This window comes from Orbicella faveolata, unplaced genomic scaffold (assembly GCF_042242905.1).
Source record: "Orbicella faveolata isolate gen_17 unplaced genomic scaffold, um_ofav_v1 contig_3, whole genome shotgun sequence".
Taxonomy (NCBI): Eukaryota; Metazoa; Cnidaria; class Anthozoa; order Scleractinia; family Merulinidae; genus Orbicella; species Orbicella faveolata.
This window is the reverse complement of record NW_028301558.1, coordinates 13,882,501-13,907,664: the sequence shown is the minus strand read 5'-3', so window position 1 is coordinate 13,907,664 and position 25,164 is coordinate 13,882,501. Positions and strand designations below refer to the sequence as shown.

At 38.4% G+C, this 25,164-nt stretch overlaps 1 protein-coding gene and 1 long non-coding RNA gene across 3 annotated transcripts; one reads left to right on the top strand and one right to left on the bottom strand.

Moving 5' to 3' along the window:
- The first annotated feature begins 437 nt into the window (after nucleotides 1-437).
- LOC110060491 (lysophosphatidylcholine acyltransferase 2-like) lies at nucleotides 438-20,593 on the top strand. The gene is made up of 15 exons (XM_089298563.1): nucleotides 438-746; nucleotides 3,631-3,773; nucleotides 4,265-4,482; nucleotides 5,115-5,246; nucleotides 6,904-6,945; nucleotides 7,382-7,440; nucleotides 8,169-8,203; nucleotides 8,843-8,897; nucleotides 13,034-13,063; nucleotides 13,408-13,460; nucleotides 14,501-14,626; nucleotides 15,226-15,376; nucleotides 16,236-16,334; nucleotides 17,769-17,913; nucleotides 19,333-20,593. The coding sequence occupies exons 1-15, from the start codon at nucleotides 633-635 to the stop codon at nucleotides 19,464-19,466; spliced, it is 1,536 nt and encodes a 511-aa protein (XP_089154689.1). The 5' UTR covers nucleotides 438-632; the 3' UTR covers nucleotides 19,467-20,593.
- Nucleotides 2,740-13,906, bottom strand: LOC149106516 (uncharacterized). Of its 2 annotated transcripts, none has more exons than XR_016209959.1 (3): nucleotides 13,725-13,906; nucleotides 7,717-7,918; nucleotides 2,740-3,780 (listed from the first exon to the last, which is right to left on the bottom strand). It is a non-coding gene; the product is annotated as an uncharacterized LOC149106516 (long non-coding RNA). The 2 variants fall into 2 exon arrangements; XR_016209960.1 differs by lacking the exon at nucleotides 2,740-3,780 and adding an exon at nucleotides 3,790-3,884.
- Nucleotides 20,594-25,164: the final 4,571 nt, after the last annotated feature.

The following is a 25,164-nucleotide window of genomic DNA, read 5'->3' as shown; positions in this document are numbered from 1 at the left end:
TTCCCTGGCTCTGAACCCCATGTACAGAATTTTTTTAAACTTTGCCAAAAGTTGCGTCTTATCATGCTTATCAAAAATTGATAATATAAAAAATTTCACCGTGCCGTTTTTGAATTATAAGCCCCTAAAGCAGTAATTAAGGGTGTTTTTTGGACGTCATACTGTTGCTATGGTAACCTATTGTGTGACGAAAATGATAACAACGTGTTCACCAATGATTAAGCAGTGTTTTGATATCATGATTATTGCATCAAGTGATAAAGAGTGGTTATAACGACCCATCCAAATATAAGTGCTAGAAACTCTTTTGAGCCACCTTAAATGAAAGAAAAGGAGCCGTCATGCAGGTAATGTATAATTTTTCGAACGATTTTTTTTTTCAGAAATAATTGCCTGAGTCATTCCAATTTCTGAATTTCCGTACCCATTCTGATGTTCCAGCCTAGTAATCAACATATATGGAAATGATGACCATATTTGTATACTACCTTGCACAGCAGAAGGTCATCAACAAAGAGGATTAGAGTGGAGGTCATGTTGATCCGATCTTCCACTGTTTACGATTAGCTGAATTGATATAATATGCCCGTTATGCTAGATACTGTTATGAATTTGTAAGCCAGTTACTTGACATGTCTGCAAGACCGAAGGGAAAGGTGCTTTTGCGCGCCAAATCACTGGTGGAACCTGATGTGCAAAATCCGTTCTCGTATCGGCTGCAGCTCCCTGCTTGGGATAAAGTGAAGGTGAGTTACATGTAACTTAGTTTAAAATTTACTCAAGGTTAGAAACAATTTCTCTGTTCTTGATCTCACAAAGATCTGCAAAGCAGTAAAAGTGTCGAAAATGCACTATAAGGAGAAATAAACGAAGCGTTTACAAATTGTGTTGTGTAATATGCAACAACTACCAAGTTTACTTCGTCAGCAGTGCCCTAAACAAACAAACAAATTTCATGTGCGATTTGCACTTTGCATCGACTGCGTTAGTTTTCATAAGCTCAATTTCAATTGATTGTTAGCCCCATTGGTTTTACAATTCTCATTTTTACATGGAATTGATACTATTGGCAGGGGATCCCAGTAAGTTTTTACAAAAGAACCATTCTTAGTTAATCAACAAAGCTGAGCAGTTATTAAATTTAATTCGAAAATTAAAATTAAATTACGATAAGGTCAGTTTTACACCAATTTAATACTAGCTCCTCAGGATGTTATTCAGGGTATACTGGGGAGACATTTTGCCAGGTTTGGATGTGTTCTACTTAGTATCTAGAAATTAGTCCATCAACAGATTTATACTTCTTTTGCAACTCAGCTTTCTCCAAAGAAAATATGCAGGTCAATGCAATAATCTCACATGGACGACCTGGCGTGGCTGTACCAAATTTAAGAGAATTGATTAGATATCAGGAATATTCTTCCTCTTCTCTGATTATCAAACACAACTTTGAACAAGTGCAGAGATGCGAAACTAAAAAAAATTGAAATCCGGGAGATTCTACATTCTAATGTTCCCCAGAAATGATTTTTAAAGTAGAGCTCAGCCAATTCAACCACAAAAATGAACTAATTTCCAGACATAATCCCCCATACAGACGCCAAAAATTGGCCAAAATATGTCACTCTTAAAAATGTATTTTGTATACTTTGTCGCGTATTGTCCCGGAAAATTGGTGACCGGTATGGGAGACTGGGAGATTTGGTCTGTATCTATTAGACTTGGCATAGACGCAAGTGATAGATAGTGTGTCACGAATCGTAGAGAGTGTGTTCATTGTCACGCAGTAAAAAATAAAAAAAAATAAAAAAAACTAAAGAGCCACTAAAGGTTTTATCCTGATCAGGCATAAGAGGTACTTTAATAATAATCTTTAATAATAATAATAATAATAATAATAATAATAATAATAATAATAATAATAATAATAATAATAATAATGATATGCCCCTTACCAAGATGTATACATGTAGCTTTTCACTGTCGCATTTCTGAGCCAAGTTCTCGTGGAGTAGCGGGCTGAAGTTCACATGCTTCAACTAGTTCAAGACCTTCAGTAATCAGATTAATATAATCTTATACTGTCCAAGAAAACACATTGTCAAAACGTGTTCAAATAAAAGTTTGTGGTTGAGCGCAGCGAACTCTGGGCCAATACTCCTCAAGAACTCGCCTTGGGAATGCAATGGTGAAAAGTGCCAATTAATAAATTCAATATAGCAGATGTCTTGGGCCTAGACCTTACAAAAACATTTAAAAGAAAAGAAAAATTGAAAACTGTTAACTAAGATAGAAAAATTTAAGTGTCATCTTGTGGAAAATCACAAACGTTTCGGGCATAGCCCTTCTTCAGTGGGAAGAAGTTGAATGGGACATGTCATCGAAGAAATACATTAATTTTATATTAAACAATATTTTTTTACATGTGACTCTAACACGTGTAGGTACATGTAAGAGCATGCAGTCACTTCGAGCTCTTTAAAAAGTGAATAGGTCCTTTGCAGCTGGGGTCACGTGACCAAATTTTCCTGGAAAAAATCTATATTATGGGCTATAAGGTAAAGAGTGCCAGAAATGGAAAGAGCAAATCAAAAATACCAAAATGACCAAGTTTGAAGCCCCTGGCATTAAAGAGTAAGTTTATACGACAGTTTGAATTTTTGGAAAATTTAGAGGATTTGGATGAAGAAGTTTGCTGGAGAGCAAGGTCTTGCTCTCCAATAACTTTTTCCATACAAATTTTCTTATTTTTTGAAAAATTCAGACCGTCAAAAAATCTCATTGTTTAATGCCAGGGGCCTCAAACTTGGCCATTTTGATATTTGCGACATGCTTTTTCCATTTCTGACATTTGTTAAGTTATAGCCCATAGTTTTATGAAAAGTAGGTCATGTGATGGCGTAGTTGCAAAGGTCCTATTCCATGTTTAATCCATGCTGCCTAAGGGTGCCAAGGTGAAAAATTAGGTGCATTTCGTCAAGACATCTGGCGTTGTTTGTACCCCCGCACTGTTTTATGCAGCGAACCTCCAACTTTATGGGAAAAGAAGCCCAAAGGCTGGACACAAGATTATGGCACAGCTGAGGACTTTATTACTAACATAAAGTCGAACTAAAGGTTTTACATCTCTTGGGATAATTTCTCAGAACTAATGTTCAAGGTTGTCATAAATTTTTGAAGTAACGTGCAGTGGCTCTATTGTTGGAGTATATCAGCATATTATTATTATCATTATCATTAACATTATCATTATTATTATTATTTATTATTATCCCAGCAGGTTGCTAATATTAATAATAATAATAATAATATGATAATGATAATGATAATGATAATAATAATAAATTAATATTTTAAGAGGAGGCCTCCAATCACTTACAGGTGTTTTTCAAGAGGGTCCCCTAAAAAAATAAAAGTCTAGATCAAGCATGGTGATTTTTGTTGGCAGCTGGTTACTTTTGAAAAAGCTGCTTTTAATATTACATTTTTTCCCTGTTTGCTGCACATGTCAAAGTAGTTTGTTTCTCGAGGTTTATTGCAAATGATTGCCTTACATGTATGATAAGTAAAATGTAAAAAACATATCGACAACCAGGTTTATTAATTTTATAATTTTCATTGTCATTTCAGGTTGCAGTTCTTAGTATCACACTATTTCCAATCAGACTTCTCTGCTTGTTCCTTCTTGTCCTGTTGGCCAGTTTAATAGCAACTCTCACAACCATGTGCATGAAGAAAGAGGAAGAGCCTCAACCTCTGTCCAGATACCGAAGGTATTAACTATGAATGACAAATAAACATCAGGAGGGCCACAATACATGTATTCCAATTTGGACCTCATATACAGGGGACTATCATTCGAGCAGGGGGACTTAAAACAAAATCTGAAACAGAGTGAAAGAAAACATATTTTGTTTTTACATCATTTAACATTTTAGAACTGGAGTTAGATAAGAAAGTACTGAAGAACAACAGGTTTTTGCAGGTTACGTGTAGATATAATTCCCTTACTGACAACCCTGCTTACACCTCTAGTGACCATTATTTTAATGTTTCTTACTTGCAGTTAATAATAAATTATTGTGCAATGCAATTACATTTAATGTAGGTTAGTTCTACTATTTTTAAATGTCTCTTTTGTGGGAAACTTTGGCTATTTGTCTGACTATACCAACTAGCATCTTACAGGAATTTTTGTAAACTTTACTCTCTGTCCTCTACCAACTTTAATCTCAGAAAACCCTGTATGTCTGTCTTTCATCAGGATAATGAGAAAGCCATTACGGGGCATTGGCCGTGCAATGCTCTTCTGCATGGGTTTTCATTGGATTAAAGTAAAAGGCAAACTCAGCAGTTCAGCAGAGGCTCCTATACTTGCTGTAGCTCCACATTCATCATTTGTTGATGCCTTAGCCTTAAGTGCCATTTGCATACCTTCCGGAGTTTCCAGGAAAGAAAATGATTCAATACCACTTATAGGAGGTTTGCTTTTAATCATCAAACATTTAAATATAATCTTATGTATTTTGGAATTGAAATCCAGACTTACATGGGCCAGTAGTATCTGAAAAACGTTTAGTTGCATTGAAAAGTAGCCCCCTTCAGTATTCTCCTTAAATATTTTGAAGTTTATTACATCCATTTTGAAATCACTAGTGATCCTTGCAATCTGATTGGCTCTCAGCAGTGCAATTTATTCTGGAATCGCATCATTTTTGCGTTCTAAATCGCACCTTTTTCCCAGCCATTGAGAGTGGAAAACAAAAGAAATAAACAAACCAGTCAGATTTCAAGGCTAGAAATCAAATTATGGGAAAGCCAGAGCAAATTATTCAAGAACCATCTTATTTTTTGCCCTAAGTACCATCTTTTTCCTTGTTTCGCCTGCAAAATGAGATGTAAATTAAAGAGTTTCTGGTTCTGCTTTTAACAAACTGCATACTGGATCTATAAAATATTGGTGCTGGTCTGAAATCATACTAGTCTTGTATAATTTCAAATTGAACTTGTGCTGTGCCCTTGTTCAATTTTGAAATCACGCATATGATTTCAGACCAAATTTATTGATTGTACACTCTTATTTGTACTAATGAGGTACTGATATTTTTTCACAGCTTGCATCCGTGCCACTCAACCTGTGTATGTGTCAAGAACAGATCCAAATTCACGGAAAAAGACAATTTCTGAAATCAAAAGGCGTGCGAGTTCTGGTGGAAAGTGGCCTCACATTGTGATATTTCCAGAAGGTAACTAGTTAAAATGTTTTTCTTCCTTTGCTGATGATCAATGTGCACAGTCCCAAGGTTACAAAATTGTATGTTTCTTTCCTTCAGTTTATTTAACACTGAAAGAGAAAATATCCATAGACCATACCCCTCCCACACAACGGTTTTGGTCTAAGTCTCCTCCCCTCACCCCTTTGGGAATTCTGTTTTGGTTTCATAAATTCTGTTAACCTCACTCCACCCTATTGTACACTTGAGTTTCAGGAACCAGTTTCAAGGACTTTAGCTGAAGTTCAATATAGACATTTTCCAATCCAAGTCAATAACAATGTACAGTATTCAAAGCTCTTAGACTGCCTTCAAGGAAGCAGTACTGACAGCAGAACACCTCAAATCATTCAACTTATCTTATTTTAGTTAGAAATGATTATAGACTGTGGATACTGTCTTGCAGAGTTTCATATTTTTAAAGTAAGTTAGTATACATGATTGTACTTGTATGTTGCAGCCTGACAGGCAATCAGTGAATTTTCGAGTGCAAGTTCTGCAATAATATTGTCTGCTCTGCAAAATTTATTTAAAACTAAAATTAATGCAGAGTTCTTGCAAAACAGAAGTTGACTTGTGAATCGCATAATATTAATTTAAAATATTTTCATTAAAGTGCCTATGAAGTAAAAAATAATTCCTGCTTATTTGAAAGGCTTTTTAAAGTAAAGAAGAATGGCGTATTCCTTTTTGGAATATCTTTTTTCGTTTTAGAGATATTCATGTTTTTGTATTATGCAAATGAAGAAAGTGATGGCGTCATAGGTGGTTCCTCTAAAATGGCACAACACTCAATCGAGAGTAACTCTAGAAATATTAAAGCAGTGTTCTTTAAACTTGGCACCAGATATGTACATCACAAAAGAAACAGAATGACATCTACTATGTTGTTGCCATGGCAACACTATTGGCTCCAGTCTCTTTCTGTGAAAAACCAAATATCCCCATTTTGCAACCTTTTAAAGTGGGACAGAGGGTCTTGCTCGGAACACACATGGTTCCCATATTGTCTTAACTCTCCCCATTTGATTGGTGGGAGTGAATGATCCTTGTTTAAGATAAAATCTGGGAATTTTAGTGTTGATTAAAACAGAACCAGGGGCATAACTGTTGTCATGGCAATGGCATGACAGGTGTCATTCTGTTTCTTTTGTGATGTACATTTCTGGTGCCAAGTTTAAAGAACACTGCTTTAATATTTCTAGAGTTATTCTCGATTGAGTGTTGTGCTGTTTTAGTGGAACCACCTATGACGTCATCACTTTCGTTACTAAAATAGAAATATCTCTAAAAGGAAAAAGACATTCCAAAAAGGAAACCGCCATTCTTCTTTACTTTGAAAAGCCTTTCAAATAAGCAGCAATTATTTTTTACTTCATAGGCACGCAAAAAGAGTACTTTTTTTGGACATACATGTATACATATATTATGTTTTTCCATTTAATAATTAATGCACTAGTCCCATCTAATACTGTGTAAAGGTAATTATTGTCTTAAATTGCAGAGCTAATTGCAAGTATTTTGCAGTCAAATTCATTTAGTGGTAATTTATAGAGCATATTGACAGTATTGTAAGAATAGATTGTCAACTGATTGTAACGAATTTGTAAATTCTATATTATCTTTGTAGGCACCTGTACAAATAGAAAATGCTTGATCACCTTCAAACCAGGTTGGTATTTTAAATATATTAAAGATGTAGTTTACGTACAAATCCCTGGTGAAAGCCTCAGAAGGATGTTCATGAGGTCCTTATCATCATAGGCATATGTCCAGGCACCTTCGGACTTGGGTAGGGGGTGGGGGTGACCTTATGGCCTGGATAAAAAAATTGCACAATGCCCGAAAGCGTGAGTGTTGTTCAAATTCACTCAAATTGCAGTAAAAACAAAAACATTCGCATTAATCCCTGGCGTCACATCTAATGAAACTCCAAAATAGTTATTTTGAAACCTTGCATACTCTGTGACATCGATTGACAGCCTGGTAAAATAAGAAAGTTATAAAAGGAACAGTTAAGTAATTCTTCCTCGTATGAAAAGTTCAAGAAAATTTTGAAATCATATGGTTCTTTCCTTTGAGTCTCTTTCTCCCTCTCTCTTTGATAGGGGCATTTTATGCAGGCTGTGCTGTCCAACCAATTGCCTTGAAATATCCTAACAGATTGGTAAGTAATGGAAACTATATGTCTGATAATAAGTCTGCAACATATTTGATATGAGACAGCTATAAGTTTATTGAAGGTTCTGCCGCCTTCTTGTCGTCACCTTTATCTCAAAGTGATTTATAGTGTATTAGGCAGTATAACAGGAATAAAGGGCTATGTTTCCTGGCCTACTTACATGTGCTGCAGATGTATTATAAGGGGGTTATAGAGAAATTCAGTCTACAGCTACATGCACAAATAATAAAAATGGAAATACACCTGTAGGGGACAAAATACCTTGGTGTTGTTGCATTAAGAGAGGGATGCCTGTCATACTTCACCCTAGACTAGTGACCCAGTTTGGAGCCTTTTTGACGTTGGCCATTACAGAGCTCGAGAAAAGTGCTGTCCAGTCATCCAGGACAAGTAGATTTTCCTTCTGGGCAAGTAACTTTTCATTCCTACCAATGGGCAACGAATCAGGCAAGTCATCTGCGAACTAAATCATTAAAAGAGCAAACTAAGACTTGCCTAGGGCAAGCAAAATGTGAGAGCTACTTGTCCTAAGGTTAAGCTGGGATCATTTCAAGTTTGTTTTTTTCAAGCCTCTGCTGAATTAAATATCTTTTTGACAATTGTGTTGAAATTATTCCTTTATTTAACTATACAAAAGCTATGTTAAGGAGTCTATAAAATAATCTGTATAGCATGTATAGTGTACTATGTTTATGTTGTTTGCATTTTTGCAGGACACTTTGACATGGACTTGGTCTGGCCCAAGTGCGTAAGTGAGTTTTTATACATGCAATCCTAATAGTAACTTAATATACAATGAAGTGGTTTTCAATTGACTGTATCAATCATAAAAAAAAATTCATTAATGACTGTGATCAATCATAAAGCATGCAGTCAACCAAAGTAATGACTGTGGCCAATCATAAAGCATGCAGTCAATCACTGCGAACCAATTGAAACTCAAATGAAATACTTTATACAGATTTTATTAAAAGTGCAGGAAAGTGTCTGAATGAGTTGCATTTGGCTTTGCTTTTATTTCTTATTAGATATGAAAGTGGCAGAAGATTTTTTAAACAGTCATAAAGCTTAGTACTGCAAAACTAAACCAAATGTGAATTACATATAAATCGTCTCAGTGGCGGATCTGGGGAGGGCCCCCCTTATTTTGGGGAAAAAAAAGAAAATCGCAGAAGGAAGAAAAGTCAGCAGGGCAAGCAAAACAAATTGCCCCCCTCCCCCCCCCCCCCCCCTTAGCTTAAGGTCTGGATCTGCCACTACATACTGTTCATAATCAAGTGAAAAAGACTGCAATGTAGTTGACAGTTTTCTTGTCACATAATCGTTATTACAGGACATGTCTGCAGGTGAGTGTTAAGCCAAAATATGTGATAATTTTCTTTTGTAGACTCACCCTCCTGTGGTTGACATTATGCCAGTTTCACAACAAGATGGAAATAGAGGCAAGGATATTTCATTTATGATTTTAAATGATTATTTTGTTAAAGTTGGAACCTTTTTAAGAGCATGTCCACCAGAGGACCAGGCAGAGGTGATACATGCCATCTCACCGATTTCAGTGAAACTTGGCCAGATTGAAGGGCATACCCAATAACTCAAAAAGCCAAAACGGTTTCAAAATTGCAATTTTCCGGGGGGAATTACACCACCCCCCTACTTTTTTCACATAAATTTCTTTAAATACTACACTAAATGAGGGTAAAAGTAGGGGGCTCTTAAACCTGAGCAATTCATCCAATTCAATTGTGGCTATACATGAGTGTAGATTAGTCCTACATGAGTTATGTACGGGAGTTTCATGTAATTTGATTGATTACCTGTCAATCAATGTAAGCTAATAACTACCCATGTAAATTGGCATAGCAAAGTATGGTGATTTTGAGGCCAAATATCTCCTGTGGCCAAGTCCCTCCCAAAGAGATATCTATACCACGGTTCAGTTCCACCTTTGGTCTGTACGAATTATCAAAAAAATTTTTGGGACCTGCCATTTTTTGTTCGCAGATCGAGCTCAAACCCTGCACATCTTGCACAAGATTTCAGTTTAATGACTGACATCGTAAAAGTTCCTGCATAAACCGCACCCGTAGATTAGCCATAACCCCAAGATGGAAGCTCAAATATTGAAAAGCAACGTAAAGACAATAAAGTTTGAAGTTCCAGTGAAGTTTTAATTGGTATAAAAACAAAGACACCCAAGTGCGGTTTCAGAACACTGATACAGCGGCTGTTGCGAGCCTTCAAATGCATTTAAAAGTCTTTAGATAACAAATTTTCACTTGTTATACCTTCTCGTCTTCCTAATTCACTCTTCTTAAACTTGAGATTTTCTCTTGATAACATTATCGCTTCGCCGGAACACTCCATGACATTAAACTTCGTACACCATATCGAAACGATACGAATTAGTGCTTAGTAGCCAAGCTTTGAAATGTGGAGCCGGGAATCTGGGCATCACAACGCGTAATAGAGGGGCTATGACAAAACACTGACCCCTGGTCAACTGACTCCCTACTTACCCCCCTTACCGACCCCCTCTAAAATTCACTGGAAATAATAATTAAAGAAAAATATACATTAAGGCCGAGTTACCCAAGGAAAAAATTATTTTTCAATACCACACAGTGTTATTACGCATACATAACGTGTATGAGCCGAGCGATAATATTCACGTGCGTTATATCGTTTGCACGTTCACTGAGAGACTTGAGAACATCACAGCATAAAACAAAAAAAAATGTTAGCATTTCCCCAAAACATTTGCGTTTCTGACGGGCAAAAAAATTGATTGAAAGGGGGAAATAAATGACTATTCCTACTGTAAACATTTTCACTGATGCGCCGAGGTTTCTTGCTTTGTTTACTTTTTGGCGCAAAGATAATTATCTGGCGTCACGAAATATCCCAGTTCATGTGTCACCGAGGTTTTTGAATAGTAAGTTCAAGAACAATTTCATGACCCTGAACTTGGAAAAAAGAAATTAACCCGACATTCCCTGAAAAAATTCAGAAAACTATTACTCCAATAAGCCGAGACAGAAAATTACGGACATTCATAGTTACTGTCCATTTTCAGCTTAAATAAAACACTTCCTCTCCTTGTTTATTTCAAAGTACCTTTCCTTTTTCTTTTTAACAGCATTTCTTAACGACTATTATTAAATATATTTTTGTGAAATTGTTCTTGAACTTATTGTTTAAAAACTTCAGCGAAACATGAACTGTGATGTTTCGTGCGTCAAATAATAACGTCTACACTCAAAAGTAAACAACTTTGTCTGCGATTGTAAGTGGGACCTTGGCACAACAAAGTCATTTTCTTCGTGACCTTTACGTTGTGAAAACAATGTCTAATCTTTCCTGTTCCTTTGCCTCGCACTGTGACTCTCACTGCGATATTTCATCCCAAGGAAACGAGCTTCTTCCTCTGAGCTCTTGCTAGAGATATAAGTGCTCATCTTCGACAAATCTCTGTACCCAAACAAGTGTCTCTTCTGAGAAAGAACTAATTCTTGCACGCGTGGGGTTGTTTGATGAAGGCGGCCGTGACTTCACAATTTGTCCAAAACACCGGGATCAGTTAGGCGTCAAGCTCAAGGCCTCGATAAAATGTCAGCATCCACTCCATGGAAATCGTAAGGGTAAGAGGGAGAGGGGTGTTAACCTGCGAATGTCAAAGGAAATCAAGACTAAATGGAATGTTGTTGTCCCCGTTGGAGCAGGTAAACTGCTTTGTCTCTTTATCTTCGAATCCAACTTAAGTACGAATTCCTACCTTGATTTGTTTTCAAGAATTATAAGCTCGATTACCAGTCGGTGTTCGAGAAAGCGGAGAAAATCTGGCCTTACAAATAAATGATGTCATATTCTATGAACACAGGTATTTCTAGAATTTGTCGTGGGAAACATCAAGCTGCCATGAAATTCGTAGCAAATGCTTCACCGCCCCAGGAGCAGAGAGAGGAACAAAGTTCAGCAGACCTACCCATGGAGAAGGCTGACAGCACCATTGTTGATCCACAAGCGCACATGCGATTCATGTTACCACCAGAAGAACCATCAAGTGAGGTATTACACATGTGTACTCAGTTATCTATTAGTTTGTTATGGTAACACAAGAGTATTTTATACGTAGATACGGTTCCAAGAGATTTTCGAGTCGATTTTTGAAAGGAGAGTTTTGAAGAGGCAGATGGGGAATACATGCCTTTGGTTACACAGTTCATTAACTGCAGAAGAGATGAGTATATGCCCAATTAGCGTTAAAATATTTAATATTTGAGAATTATAATGCACTGTTGATGCTTTTTGATAAAATTATTAGCATTGTAAATAATTATCATTATTAGTTCTTCTAGTTTAGCTGCGACTGCTATCACTTTTACAGCAACATTTATCCATTGGATTATCCAACTACTCGTCTGTGTGAAGTTTTTCTCCTGCTGTTTTTTGAAGTTTTTCTCTTGATGGTACGTAGTATCCCTCTAAAGTAAATAAGTGTCCTCTTGTGTATTGTGATGCCCAGACTCCTCTCCACATTTCAAAGCTTGGCTACTAAGCACTAATTCGTATCGTTTCGATATGGTGTACGAAGTTTAATGTCATGGAGTGTTCCGGCGAAGCGATAATGTTATCAAGAGAAAATCTCAAGTTTAAGAAGAGTGAATTAGGAAGACGAGAAGGTATAACAAGTGAAAATTTGTTATCTAAAGACTTTTAAATGCATTTGAAGGCTCGCAACAGCCGCTGTATCAGTGTTCTGAAACCGCACTTGGGTGTCTTTGTTTTTATACCAATTAAAACTTCACTGGAACTTCAAACTTTATTGTCTTTACGTTGCTTTTCAATATTTGAGCTTCCATCTTGGGGTTATGGCTAATCTACGGGTGCGGTTTATGCAGGAACTTTTACGATGTCAGTCATTAAACTGAAATCTTGTGCAAGATGTGCAGGGTTTGAGCTCGATCTGCGAACAAAAAATGGCAGGTCCCAAAAATTTTTTTGATAATTCGTACAGACCAAAGGTGGAACTGAACCGTGGTATAGATATCTCTTTGGGAGGGACTTGGCCACAGGAGATATTTGGCCTCAAAATCACCATACTTTGCTATGCCATTTTACATGGGTAGTTATTAGCTTACATTGATTGACAGGTAATCAATCAAATTACATGAAACTCCCGTACATAACTCATGTAGGACTAATCTACACTCATGTATAGCCACAATTGAATTGGATGAATTGCTCAGGTTTAAGAGCCCCCTACTTTTACCCTCATTTAGTGTAGTAAAGAAATTTATGTGAAAAAAATAGGGGGGTGGTGTAATTCCCCCCGGAAAATTGCAATTTTGAAACCGTTTTGGCTTTTTGAGTTATTGGGTATGCCCTTCAATCTGGCCAAGTTTCACTGAAATCGGTGAGATGGCATGTATCACCTCTGCCTGGTCCTCTGGTGGACATGCTCTTAACACCAATATTTATTTTATTTGTTTTGGGTTTAACTCAGTCCAATGGCTTGGAATGTGTAATCTAGAACCAGTTTTCTTTCAGCTTATTCTCACTCTCTCTCTTACATCAGATTCTACCGGTATACAAGCCTGACACAGAGGTAACATTAGTATTTAATATCGATCTTCAATTTCAATTCTAAATAGGCCAATTTTTTATAATAAATTCTAATTTGGCTCTGAGGCTTAGGGGAATCAAAATTTCTTTTATTCCCCTAAACCTTGCAGCTAAGTTAGAGTTTTATACATTAAAATTGAACTATTAGTTTTTAATAGTTTTGTGGGTCTATTGAAGACTATATGAGGCTGTTGACCACTACATCAATAAGGCTATATGTAGTACTATGAAGGTGTAATTAGAGGTCCTTAAGCATCTGCAGTTTATAAACTTTCCGCCTCATTGTTTTATGGATGAAGGGCAGCTAATTGTTGTTTTATTTTTTAGGAAATCCATGATGGAAAACTTTTTGCAAGAAATGTGCGGGAACAAGTAGCAAGGTTTCATTTATAGAATTTAATATTTGTTGTGTCTGTCTGCAAACATTATAATCCATTAAGTTTCAGTCAATTCAGCTTCTCTCATCTTGAAAAATCTTCTTTTTGTATCATAGCAGATTTGAGAAATTATTTTACGTGTAATCAGATTCTATTCAGTATGTGTGAGATATTGAAGATGATTTCCAGTCCGTACTACACAGTCTCTGCACCCCAATGTTTGTGAGTCTCACTCGATAGACTGAAGCAAATCGATGTTATTCTTACCTTATCTTTGAGGCATTTGAAATTCTTTTTACAGCAGTTTCTTTGATTTGTACAGCTATGAAGTTGTTTCATCAAGTGATGTCAGAAAGAACGAAGCAGAAAGCATCGCATCCATAATGGCGGTTGACATGAAACGTCGAATTTACTTCATGAAAACAAAAAACGTAAACATACTCTCGAGAGTGCGCAGTACAGACTGAAATCATCTTTAATATCTAGTTAGTAAGAGTAAGTTTTAAGAAGAATTAATTACCCAGTCCTATTTAATAAATAGGAATTAAGAGTTCTTATGTATGTGAGTCGAATTACATTTACCAAATATTAGTTAAGTTGAGTCATGTATTAGGGTTGCTTTCTGTTCAACCGAAAATGCCTGAAATTCTGGGAAGAAAATCAAATAAAACGGAAATTCCCAGTAAGAAATTGTCAAAAATTTGAGTATACCTCCGGAAATTCTCGAAAATGATGTTCCATTCACCACCGGAAACTTCTGAAACTTAAAACCGGAATTTTCTTGTCGAATGGAAAGCATCCTAGGGTTCTATGGGAAAAGGGCTGTCAAGCAAAAGACTTTTTCCATGTGGTAGTAGGTTGGTTTTGGCTGCTCTCTCAAGTCCAGCTTGTTTCCCGAATAGCGGGCGAGCCTAATGTGGTAGCTACCACGGAGCATTAAATTTGATGTTGCCTTTGTCTAGTGAGTAAAGTTATACCCACAGATTTCGACATTACTTAAGTAATCTGAGTCATCATGAAAAAATTCTCTCTTTTTTTTGTAGATTTCTGAATGTTCCTGTCACTGAACACACATATGAGGACACACGGCTGATGGTCCAAGCCTCCAAACAGAACTTACCATCCATGGCAGGCCTGGTGGAATACCAGAAAATAAGTACCAAACTCAGGTGATTACATTTTACGCTGTATATTTCACTGTTCATGGGGAATAGGTCATTTTCGAATGTACCATAAGTTAAGCCTCTTTCTCAAAGCGAGTCTTGGTGCCCATCCTTTCATATTAAAATGAGATTCCATTCACTTACAGGTTAAACTCATTTTCATGTGAGTGGTTGTGCACCAGGCCTCACTTTGATGGAGAGGCTAAGGCCAACTCCGAAATGGGCGATTGGTGTTAGTCCGTGAGTTTAACTCATTGATTTATAAGAGCATCTGGATGGTGTGACATTCTGTCACTTGCAACTGACAAATAGAGGTGGCAAAATGGAGAAATGGACCCCACCAAAATTGTAGTTGACAAGTAACAAAACCCCTCATGTTTTATTTAAAAAAAAATGTATTCTCTCAACATACGGACTATCATTGGTGCTTGTTGCATTTTTTCTTCGAACTCATCTCTAGGCTTAGAGAATGTCACAGCGAAAAAGCTTGTCACCAACCTACGCATGTAGATGTAATTGCATTTTGCTCAAAGTTGTCATCATTGTGGACAGCCGTGAACTTTACTAGAGTTCTACCTGCTGAATTGGTGCTATTTTTTCTACAGCATCAGACTAGAAAGTATGAAAGAGTTGCTGGACAAATTTGCTGAGATAGATACCAACAGAGACGGTCTGGTGGATCTGAACGAGTTTGCCGAGTACCTAAATTTACCAGTTACGCGTCATATCAGACATCTTTTCTCACTGTATGACAGGGTAAGTTTTTTTTTTTTTGTGGAAAATTTGTGATCACTTCAAATTGACTCCAAACGTTTATTAAAAGAACTTGTGAAACTTGGTAATTGGCAGAATTTGGGGCTCTTGTGATATTCGAGAAGAAATAGAGGTTTTGCCTGGCAGGAACAATGAAAATGTTTTGGATTAGAAAGAACATTTTTTCCCATAGGAAAAAGAATCTAAAGTTCCTGCCATGCAACATGGCTGCCGTGCAAAACCATTATTGGTTTTTGATGGATAATTTCTGGGTGGTAAAAGTCCTAATGACTCGTATTCTTTGTAAACGTTTTAAAAATATATAAATACATTGGGCTCAAGTTCCGTGGCACAGTTGATCATGCTATGTCCTTTCAATATTCAGAAGTGATATTTTTGCAGCTTGATCACAAACTGAATCGCTTATGCTAATGAAGCAAATATGTTTACAAGAGATTACAAGAGATAGTCTCCACTATGTTTTTGTCATCTTGTCCGTGTATGAGGGAGCCCTCAGAACAGGTAGTTTAATGACTGAATGCAGAGTCCCAGCAAGAAGAGACGAGAAATTAAACCTAAATTGCGAGGGTGCGTTTACGCTAGCCCAGTAGTTCGGTAAAATTGTGTCAAGTTTCCCGTTGGGCTAGCAGAAAATGTATTGATTTTACTTTAATCAGTTTTGGATTAAAAGAAAAAACATAACTTAAAATTGCGATGCCATTGTACTTCATTCATGTGTAGGTTCTAAACACGGAGGAAGAAAAAGCCTGACGAGGTTGGGCCATTGACTTGTGTTGCTCAGGGCTGATAAATTTGAAAGATTACTGACCGCTGAATCGTTGTATCACCTCTCTCTTTTCAGGATGACTCGGGTCACATAAACTTTCGTGAATACCTGATTGGTTTGGCGCTTGTGTCTCAGCCAGCTAATAGTGAAGAGGCCATGCAGTTAGCTTTTCAGGTTAGAAATTATACAGGCCACTGTTAGGGTTGCTATATGTCAGAAAATGGGCAGGAAAAAAATTCTTCAGGTCAGGGAAAAGTCAGGGAGTTATGTTTTGGGTCAGGGAAAATGGGCCGGCCGTATGCATGATTATGTCACATGCTGAACATTCACCACCAAGCCTCGTTTGCGAGAAATTTTCTCAAGTCCCTTGCGCCTTCGCGATGTTTTCACGAAGATATTCTTTTCATCTTAGCTGCTTTGGGAATTTGTCCACGTTAAAATTTGCAATTTGCAGTTTGAAAGGGAGGCTTGGTGGTGAAATTCAGTGCTTGTCTGATGTCATCATGCATAAGGACTATTGACATTTTGAAGAAATTTCAGGGAAAATCATTGATATTGTAACACCGCTGATTTAATACCACTGAGGGCTGGAGATTTCATTCGGGTGGTCTAAACGTTGTTTTCCTTACTCACCAAAGAAGGCGAATTTAAGCAAAGCTTTTCAGTCTTAAAAGCTTTTGTTTTAGAACGACTGTTGGGGGGTACAGGTATATGCCTCTGCTACTACTCCAAATAAGGAACTTAATCAACCAATCTGAATTTGAAGCTAAAGACGTAATCAACGGCAAGCGCGAGAAAACGCGAATAAACCAAATTACGTGGGTTTGGTTTGGCACCTAGAACGCTCTGCTGTGATTGGTTATTGTGTGTTGAACATAGGCTTGCCCAGCAAAAGCCAAACCAAATTTCTTTCGATTTCATTGTACCAAAAATTCCGGATACGTGGGCTAATGGGTAGGAAAAGGCTAGAGAAAGTTTCCAGAAAATCCAAAAACTACTGAATTTCTGAAATGCGGTTCAAATAACCAAAAGTTCCAAAATTTCTGGGAGCAAAATGGAATGCAAATATTTGGTTATTTTCAAAGATTTAGTTATTCATACTTCGCGAGGTTGGCCTTGATTTCCGAAATTGCGGAAACAATTCAGGCTCGATGTGGTAAACCGGAGAGTATTGGTCCGTTCGCTAATAGAAGTTTCCGGAAAAAAAGTGGAATTTTTGGTCCAATGGAAAAAGCGTCTCTCTATTAGTATAGGGCGGCAATGAAACTTTCCATTCAACCAAAAAACGTCGCAACTTTGGAAAACGGGGGTAAATGGTACGAAATTGGCCTGGGGACGTTTCTGGAAATTCCGAAAATTGTGAAATTTCCGATATGCTAATCATTCAACCGAAAATTCCGGACAATCGGGGCGGAAAATCAGATGGGAAGGAAATTTTCCAGTTAATAGAAATTTTGGATGTACCTTGCGAGGTTATCCTCCATTGCCGAAAATGCTGTTCCATTCGAATTCGCCACTGTAAATTTCCGGAATTCCGAACCGGAATTTTTTTTTTTTTTGTCGAATGGAAAGCGCCCTTGGTGACACGTGTGCTTGATTCTTTTGAAGGCTTTTGATATGAACGGTGATGGAAGAGTTGATGAGTCTGAGCTGCGTCACATTCTTCAGAGTGCGTACCCGTCCATTACGGACCTGAATGTCAACTGTTTGTTCAATCAGGTGGATGTGAATCGCAGAGGATCTGTTACGTATGGTAAGTGAAGTCAAGTTTTCTGATAGCCCTTGTCACTGTTGGCTTTTCTTATATGCAATACAATAGGCCATTTCCGAGTCACATTGTGCCTCCGTTTCAAAACGAGTCTTTGCGCAAAACCTTTCTTATGGAAATGAGTTTGATTTGCATAAAAATGAACCTGTAGGCTGAACTCATTTTCATATGAATGGTTTCGCACAAGACTCGCTTTGACACAGAGGCAAAAGGCAACTCGGAAGTGGCCTATTTAATCCAACGTGGACGCGAGGCAATTTTGGGTAGAAACTACCAAATTGCCCGAATACATGTTCATTCACATTGTAATGCAAGTGGGAGTTAACCGTGAAAAAGACAATTAAGCTCAGCTGGAAATAGGCCACGTTCGATATATCAATATTCTGACATGGCTCCAAGGCTTTCAGGTCAAAATTGCAAATTTTTGTAAGGTTCACTTCTTTTGTCCCTCGATCCCCAAAAGACACTTGGATACAAAGAAAACAACGGTAAATAGAGACTATGTTCCGAAAGCCTCGGAGTCATGTTAGAATATTGGTATATCGAACGTGGCCTATTAGAAAGTTGTCTCCTAAGTGATTCGTAAAGGGTATGAGCCCTAAAAAGGAAATTGGGCATCACAAGAGGCAAAGAAATATTTCTTGTGGCCGGTCGAGTTTCGAACCCGTGATTTCCGGATTACATCGCCATTACCAAAGCGACTGAGATGCGAAGTCAGACGGCAGCAAGACGTGCGTTATTAAGGGGTAATTGCTGGCAAGGTAGATATTAAGGGTGTAATTGAACCCCAAAACACTGCTGTTAGATAATTAGATTGTTACTCGTGGTATGGATTCTAATTTCTTTTGCCAGTTCAGTCTAAGTGTGTAAGATTACCCTGCATGATGAAAATTTCGGAGAGAAATTTTGTCGTGATCAATTATAGCCACTTGGAATGACTTAGAACTATCTTAATTTCCATCCCCAGGACGCAGTGTCTCAACAAACGAGACAATACAAAATTGTCAAAATTCAAACTTGAAAAAAAAAAATTAAACTTGAGTCAGCACATTAAATAATAATAATGGAAAGATGAACATAACTGGTTTGAGTGGCTGTGTAAATGGTTTTCTTATGAGAAAATGTATTGGCGTTTCGCTGGGACCAAAATGTGGACATAGTAACGAGGTGACCGTATTAACGAGGTGACCGTGAGCCGGGGTTCCCGTGTATTTTTATTTGGCCGTTCAGGGGAAATGTTTGAAGAAGACTATTCTGCAATCTTTTTTTTTTTTTTTTCCTGCGCTGTGGGTTATTATTCGTCATATCGAACGGAGCCCAGTAGAAAATGATACATGTAGAAATTTGGTGAAAACCGAGCCGTTATTTGTACATTAATTTCGTTCGTCTACATCTTGTCAACAGAGGAGTTTCGGGATTTCTCCGTGTCTCACCCAGAGTACGCTTTTTTATTCGCACATTACAAGAAAGACCAAACAGAGACAAAGGGCGCCAGTAATCAGGATCAAGAACACTTTCAAATGGAAGCTCATGCTTGAAAAACGCATGGAAATTGTAGGCCTGCATTGCGTGCAGACAGATATTTTATTTAACTAGTTTTTGTACTGAAAGCAAAATGTGTTACACAATCATTATTTTTTTGCACTCCATGTGTGTCATCATTGAAGTGTTTTAAGCCGGCCAAAAAAGTTAATCTATTTAGACTATTTATCTGCTTCTAAGTACAAGTGTATGTTAATTTTGGTCGACATTCCTGAAGCACAACAATGGTGAGTGAATTGACTTGTATTACTAGTGGTGTGGTGTTTTAGGAAAGGCTTTTGATAAAGCGGCGTCAGAAGTCAAATTAACGGCCAGGCTTTAACCAGATAAAAACATTTTGGTCAACATGGATTAGACCATTGGTCATTATTTCACCTAGAAATGTCTGTTGTATGTAATCTTTTCTTAATGCTACCCCTACGCCCTATTCTAAGCTCGTAAGCATCTTTGTCCTGATAGTGTTCAGCAATTTCTCTCCTCGGTCTGTTTGCTGGTCTCTGCCAGTTAATTATTGTACAGAAAACAGGAACGGTAAAATTTAGCATTGAAGTCAGCATCAAACTACAATGCTAAACCCGTTTCAAAACGTACAGTCTAGTAAGACAAATTCCGTCATGTTTTCGCTTTTCTTTGTAAAAAGGAATTTACGCAAGTTATGCATCTTAAGGTATTTATCATTCAAATTATATTTATTTCGCTGCTTATACATATCATTGTAAAACACTTTTATAGCTTGTAAAGCATTCTTAGTATTTCTTCATATTTTTTAACCATTTTAAAGCATATTGGTGTCCAAGCAATGCAGTGGGAGTTTTTAAAGGGGCTATGTCACGGAGTGCGCAGCCTACCTCTAAAAAGAAATTAACCCTGTCTAAAATTGCCGCTCCGTTCCAGTCTTTCCTGGCCTACATCTTCCTTATTCATTTTTTGTCTTTTCGATCAACCATTTGATGTGTTTCTCTTCCCCGGTCAACTGACATCATGATGTTTCCTTCGCATCTAAACGTGTTACAGTACATCTTTTTTAAAACAACCAGTTTATTTATGGCACGCGGCATAGTTCCTATAAGCATTAAACTGTTTTAGGGTTCATTAAAATACTAACTTATACTTGAGCAAACAACTGGTGTGGTTTTTCTTGTTTAAAGGACTGTTTTGGCGATTGTTTGTGTGTTTTTTAAAATCGCATCATGGTCTTCATTTCGTTGATTATCAACTTTATAAAGGCAAATAATTGAGGCCAGGAGCATATCACTAGGAGCGTGCAACTCCCATGCTAAGCCTATATCACAGCATCTTTTCAGACCGGTCTATTTTTAGCCCTCTTTTCCCGCGAAATAGGTCAGTTCTGGTCTACATGAGCGCTCATCGGTAAGGAAAAAAATGGCGGCCTCAGATGGACATGTCGACATAATCTTCCGACGATATGATGACGTCAATGAAAAATTAAATCCGTGCTTGTGATTGGTCACTGGGGTTCCTGCGGGGGTCTGAATTCGCGTTAAGTTCAAACTAAAAATAGATCGGTCTGTGAAAACGCCGTGACAGGAATATATGAGGTAGTTGCACGCTCCTAGTGATGGGCTCCTGATGAGGCCCTATAGGGGGTTTTCGGAATACGGGATATTTAGGTCAAAAATTAACGGGATACAGCTAGGATATCTGGGGGAAAAATTAATGGGATATGGGACATTTGCTGCGGGGCGAGCATAGCGAGCGAGCAGCAACATAATCAGGATTTAAGAAAAATATATAGAAGGGGGTACGAATTCTCGAATTCGTCACTTTTTACCAGAATGCAGTGCATTTAATCAGAGTGCACTGCGCCACTTCTTACCGGAGTGCAACACGAGGATGTTACACCGTCGAGCCGTCGTCATTTTTCGCGTGGATTCAAGGAGATCGTGCTTGACTTTCACAAATCTTGCTTTTGTTCTTAATGGAGTATGTGAAAGTTTGTAAATGTAGCTGGACGATTAATTGTGACATCTTAATTTTAAACTTAGTATGTCATTTCTTAGCAGTCGCGCCTCCCTGGTCAGATTCTAGACTGTTTCTGTGCCACCCCCATCCAGTCAAGTGAAGCACACTGCTAATCCGGAAGATGCTGCTCCTGCCCTACACCAATCTGGCCAAGTGAAGGACAGTGTCATCCGGGAAGATACCCCTTTACAAGACACACAAACCAGAGCTTCTTTAGGCCCCCGGACTGACATTGCTTCACCAAGTGTACCTACTGCTCACTTGAAGAAAGGAAGCGTTCCCGAATCATGTCCAACGTTACCTTTGCAACTTCGTCGGGTTGAGAGGTCTCGCACTCCTCTTAAATGATATGGAGATTGGGCACTAAACCCCTCAGATGATGTCACTGATGTTTACTTTACACAGTGACACTTAGTTACCCCAAGCCCCTTACATTTTTTGTAAATTTTGGTTAGAAAACTGCTATTTCCCGTGGGGGGGGGGGGGGGGGGGAAGAGTGTGACAGTCGAGAGTGACGCGGCAATTATGTCACTCCCATGAGGGAGAGACTGAGTTCGAGTTGAGGACTTGACGCCTCGTGGAGAGAACTTTGTGTTAGTTATCTTAGGTTTTCGGCCCTTTAGTAACGTTTACACTCTTATCCATGTAGGACGATTTACATCAAAGATTTATGTCGAGGATGGAGGGAGAAGAATAAACATGTGAAATCCAATTTCTATGGGTGTCCTCATTCCAGATGTAACAGATCCAGTTGGTACTTTGGAACCCGTGACAAGTTCCTTTTTCGCTACCTAGCTAATTTATCCGCGCTAATTTCCAGTCGAGTTAATTTTCTAGAGCCAAGCGCACAACTTTCCATCGAGTAGGCCTCTCGACGTCCATTTCCCTAATTTAGAATTCAGAGTGACGAAATCCGTTGCCACATATTTTGGTTGAACATCATCTAAAGCTAAGAAAAACTGCACAGAAAAACAGGAACAGAACCCGACATTCTGTAAGGGACAGCAAAGGAGAACAGCCTTGTTGAGAGTTACCCTCAGATGGACCCCTGATGGCCGCAGAAAGAGAGACCGACCGAAAGATGTTTACAGTGTGATGGCGTACGTGATTGCGATGGAGTGATCTTATCCACAGCAAATCCTATCTAGCTCAAGAGTATTCTGTCGCCAGAGTATCCAGAGATTCATTCATGGTATAAAGCAAGAACAAATTCGGTAAAGAAACATAGAATAAGACGAGCTACCTGTCGTGTAAATCAAATTTGAGGCCGCAACATTGCAACATAGGCAATGGGACAACATGGGCCACAGGGCAACATGAGATAACAAGGGTAACTGGGCAACAGATCACCGTGGGCAACAAAGGCAATAAGGATAACGAGGTAAGAAGGGTAACTAGGCAACAGAGCAAGGTGAGCAACAGGGTAAATTTTCATCTTTACTTTATCTTTGCATGAAGCATCTTTCATTTCAAAAAAGTAACAAAGAACTGCAAGCCTAAACTAACTTAAATCAACCTACGCATTCTTTCTATGTTCGTAATATCCTTTCCCATCAAAATCTTAATATATCTCCTGCTATGTATATTTGTTTTGGTATTCATTTCTTAATATATATTTTTAATTAATCCAATTCTTGTTGAATTTCTTTGTAATCCTAACACCACGTCGACCAATCAGAGCGAACCTTGTAAGAGTTGCCTACAAGCTGCACGTGCTTTGCGATTATGTAATTTGTTTTCGCCCGGCCCAAAAAGATTCACTCCAGTCTGCATTGGGACTGCATTCCCTTTTTTGTCGAATGCAATCAGAGTGAAAACCAGTTCAAAGAAAACTTCAAAACGTCGAAAACAACGATAGAAGCCAGAAAAGCGAATAAGAATGAAGCAGCAGATGGGCACGAAATGTACAGCACATGGTTTGGTGATGACGTCATTTGTTTTCGCCCCTGCTGCGGGGCGGCCAAATCGGTGTCGCAAGATCCCACCAACCTTGACCCGCCGTCTCCTAAAACCTCGGTCAAGTCTGCATTAGGACTGCATTCTCCGAACGCAATTAGCTTATTCTTCTGTTTCCGACTCCAACAATTAAGTTTTCACTAGATCATAAGGGACGGAGGAGTCATAAGCGAAATCCGTACTCTGGTTCCGACTTCGTCGGTTTGATTTTAATTAGATTATATCACTCTGCGCTTCTGATTACGACTCCAACTACGGACTCATCGTTAGAGAAAACCAGCCTAAAGCGGTGAACTAATTTTCAACGTTCTTTAAGAGTTTTTTGTGATCCGAGCTTTTCTTTTCTGAATTTTCGGTGGACTCTGCCCACCTTAATTAGAGTTGCAATTTTCAACAAATGAATATTTCAGAGTTTCCTAGATAAAAGGGACCATTTCAACATGTTTGAAAATATACTGACTATCCAAATATTCCTCCCAATGTTATTTATCGACTGTCGTAACGATATAAAAGCTATTTGATATCCGTGTAATCAACGTGGATCAAGAGGTCTGACATACAGACCTCCCCCGCAGTTGATAAAAGCATGGTGTTGGAAAACAGCCCGTAAAGAATGTGCTGAAAGCTGCATATATGTGCGGGCAGTAATATCTATAACTCGATTGAAACACAGAGAAAACCTTTTTCTTGAATGAAAAGAATAAATCAAATGTTAGAATCGTAATAGGATTTTGTGTACAATGCTCAGTGACAATTTTTAAGATTGACTGACGCCTTGATCTAAGGACAAACGAAACAACGCAGTTTTAATGCTTTTAATGGTTCCGGCTGTGATTGACAGGCTGCAGTCCTTGACTGACGATGGCTGAAACAACAAATGAAAGGGAAGTTCCGCAACTGTCCAAACAATGTTTTGACTAATGATGTGCGGGCTGTATCGATGAAAAAAAAAATCACATTGCGGCGGCGTGTATTTATTGTGAAGGAAAGTAGAGAGAAAAGTGCGATTGTAAGCCTTGAGAGACGGCTAGAAACTGACAGAACCTACTGAAAGACGAAGCTTTTCTGTGCTTAAGTTCGATTAATCATACTTTCTCGGCCCCGTTAAACGCGACAGAAATGAAAAGCGTTGTTTTCACAGCCGCTGGAGTACTGGTCGTCACCCTGACCATCACAGTAACACTCATAGGCGACTGTTTGATCTTCGCTGCGTTCTACTCCAACACAACCATCCATACAAGAGCCAACCTTTTTTTCCTGTCCTTGATAACAGCAGACATTCTCCAAGCTCTGTTTGTCATGCCATTAGAGTTGGTGCGCATCGTCCACGAACCTTTATGGCCGATTGGCGATTCGACAACGAAACTCTGGAACTCCATGTTCGTTTGTTTCGGCACGGCATCTGCCTGCAACTTGGCGGCGATTAGCGTAGAACGCTACCTAGCCATAGCGCGACCCTTGACTCACCATTGCGCTATTATCTCCAGAAGAACGCTTGCAAGTATCTGCTTCGTTTGGATATACGCCGTGTTGAGTGGAATATACAGTTTTTTTGTTTGGGAAAACACAGACCACATGGAGTCTGGCTTCTCTATATCCTTCGCCCACGCTATTCCACTGCTTGTGTTAGACAGTCTGATACCGTTAAACATATGCGTTGTGTCATACACCCTTATATATCGAATCTCAGTAGATCACTCTTGTAGGATAGGCCTGTTATGTGGCGGGACGATTGACGGCCAGAAGACACGGATT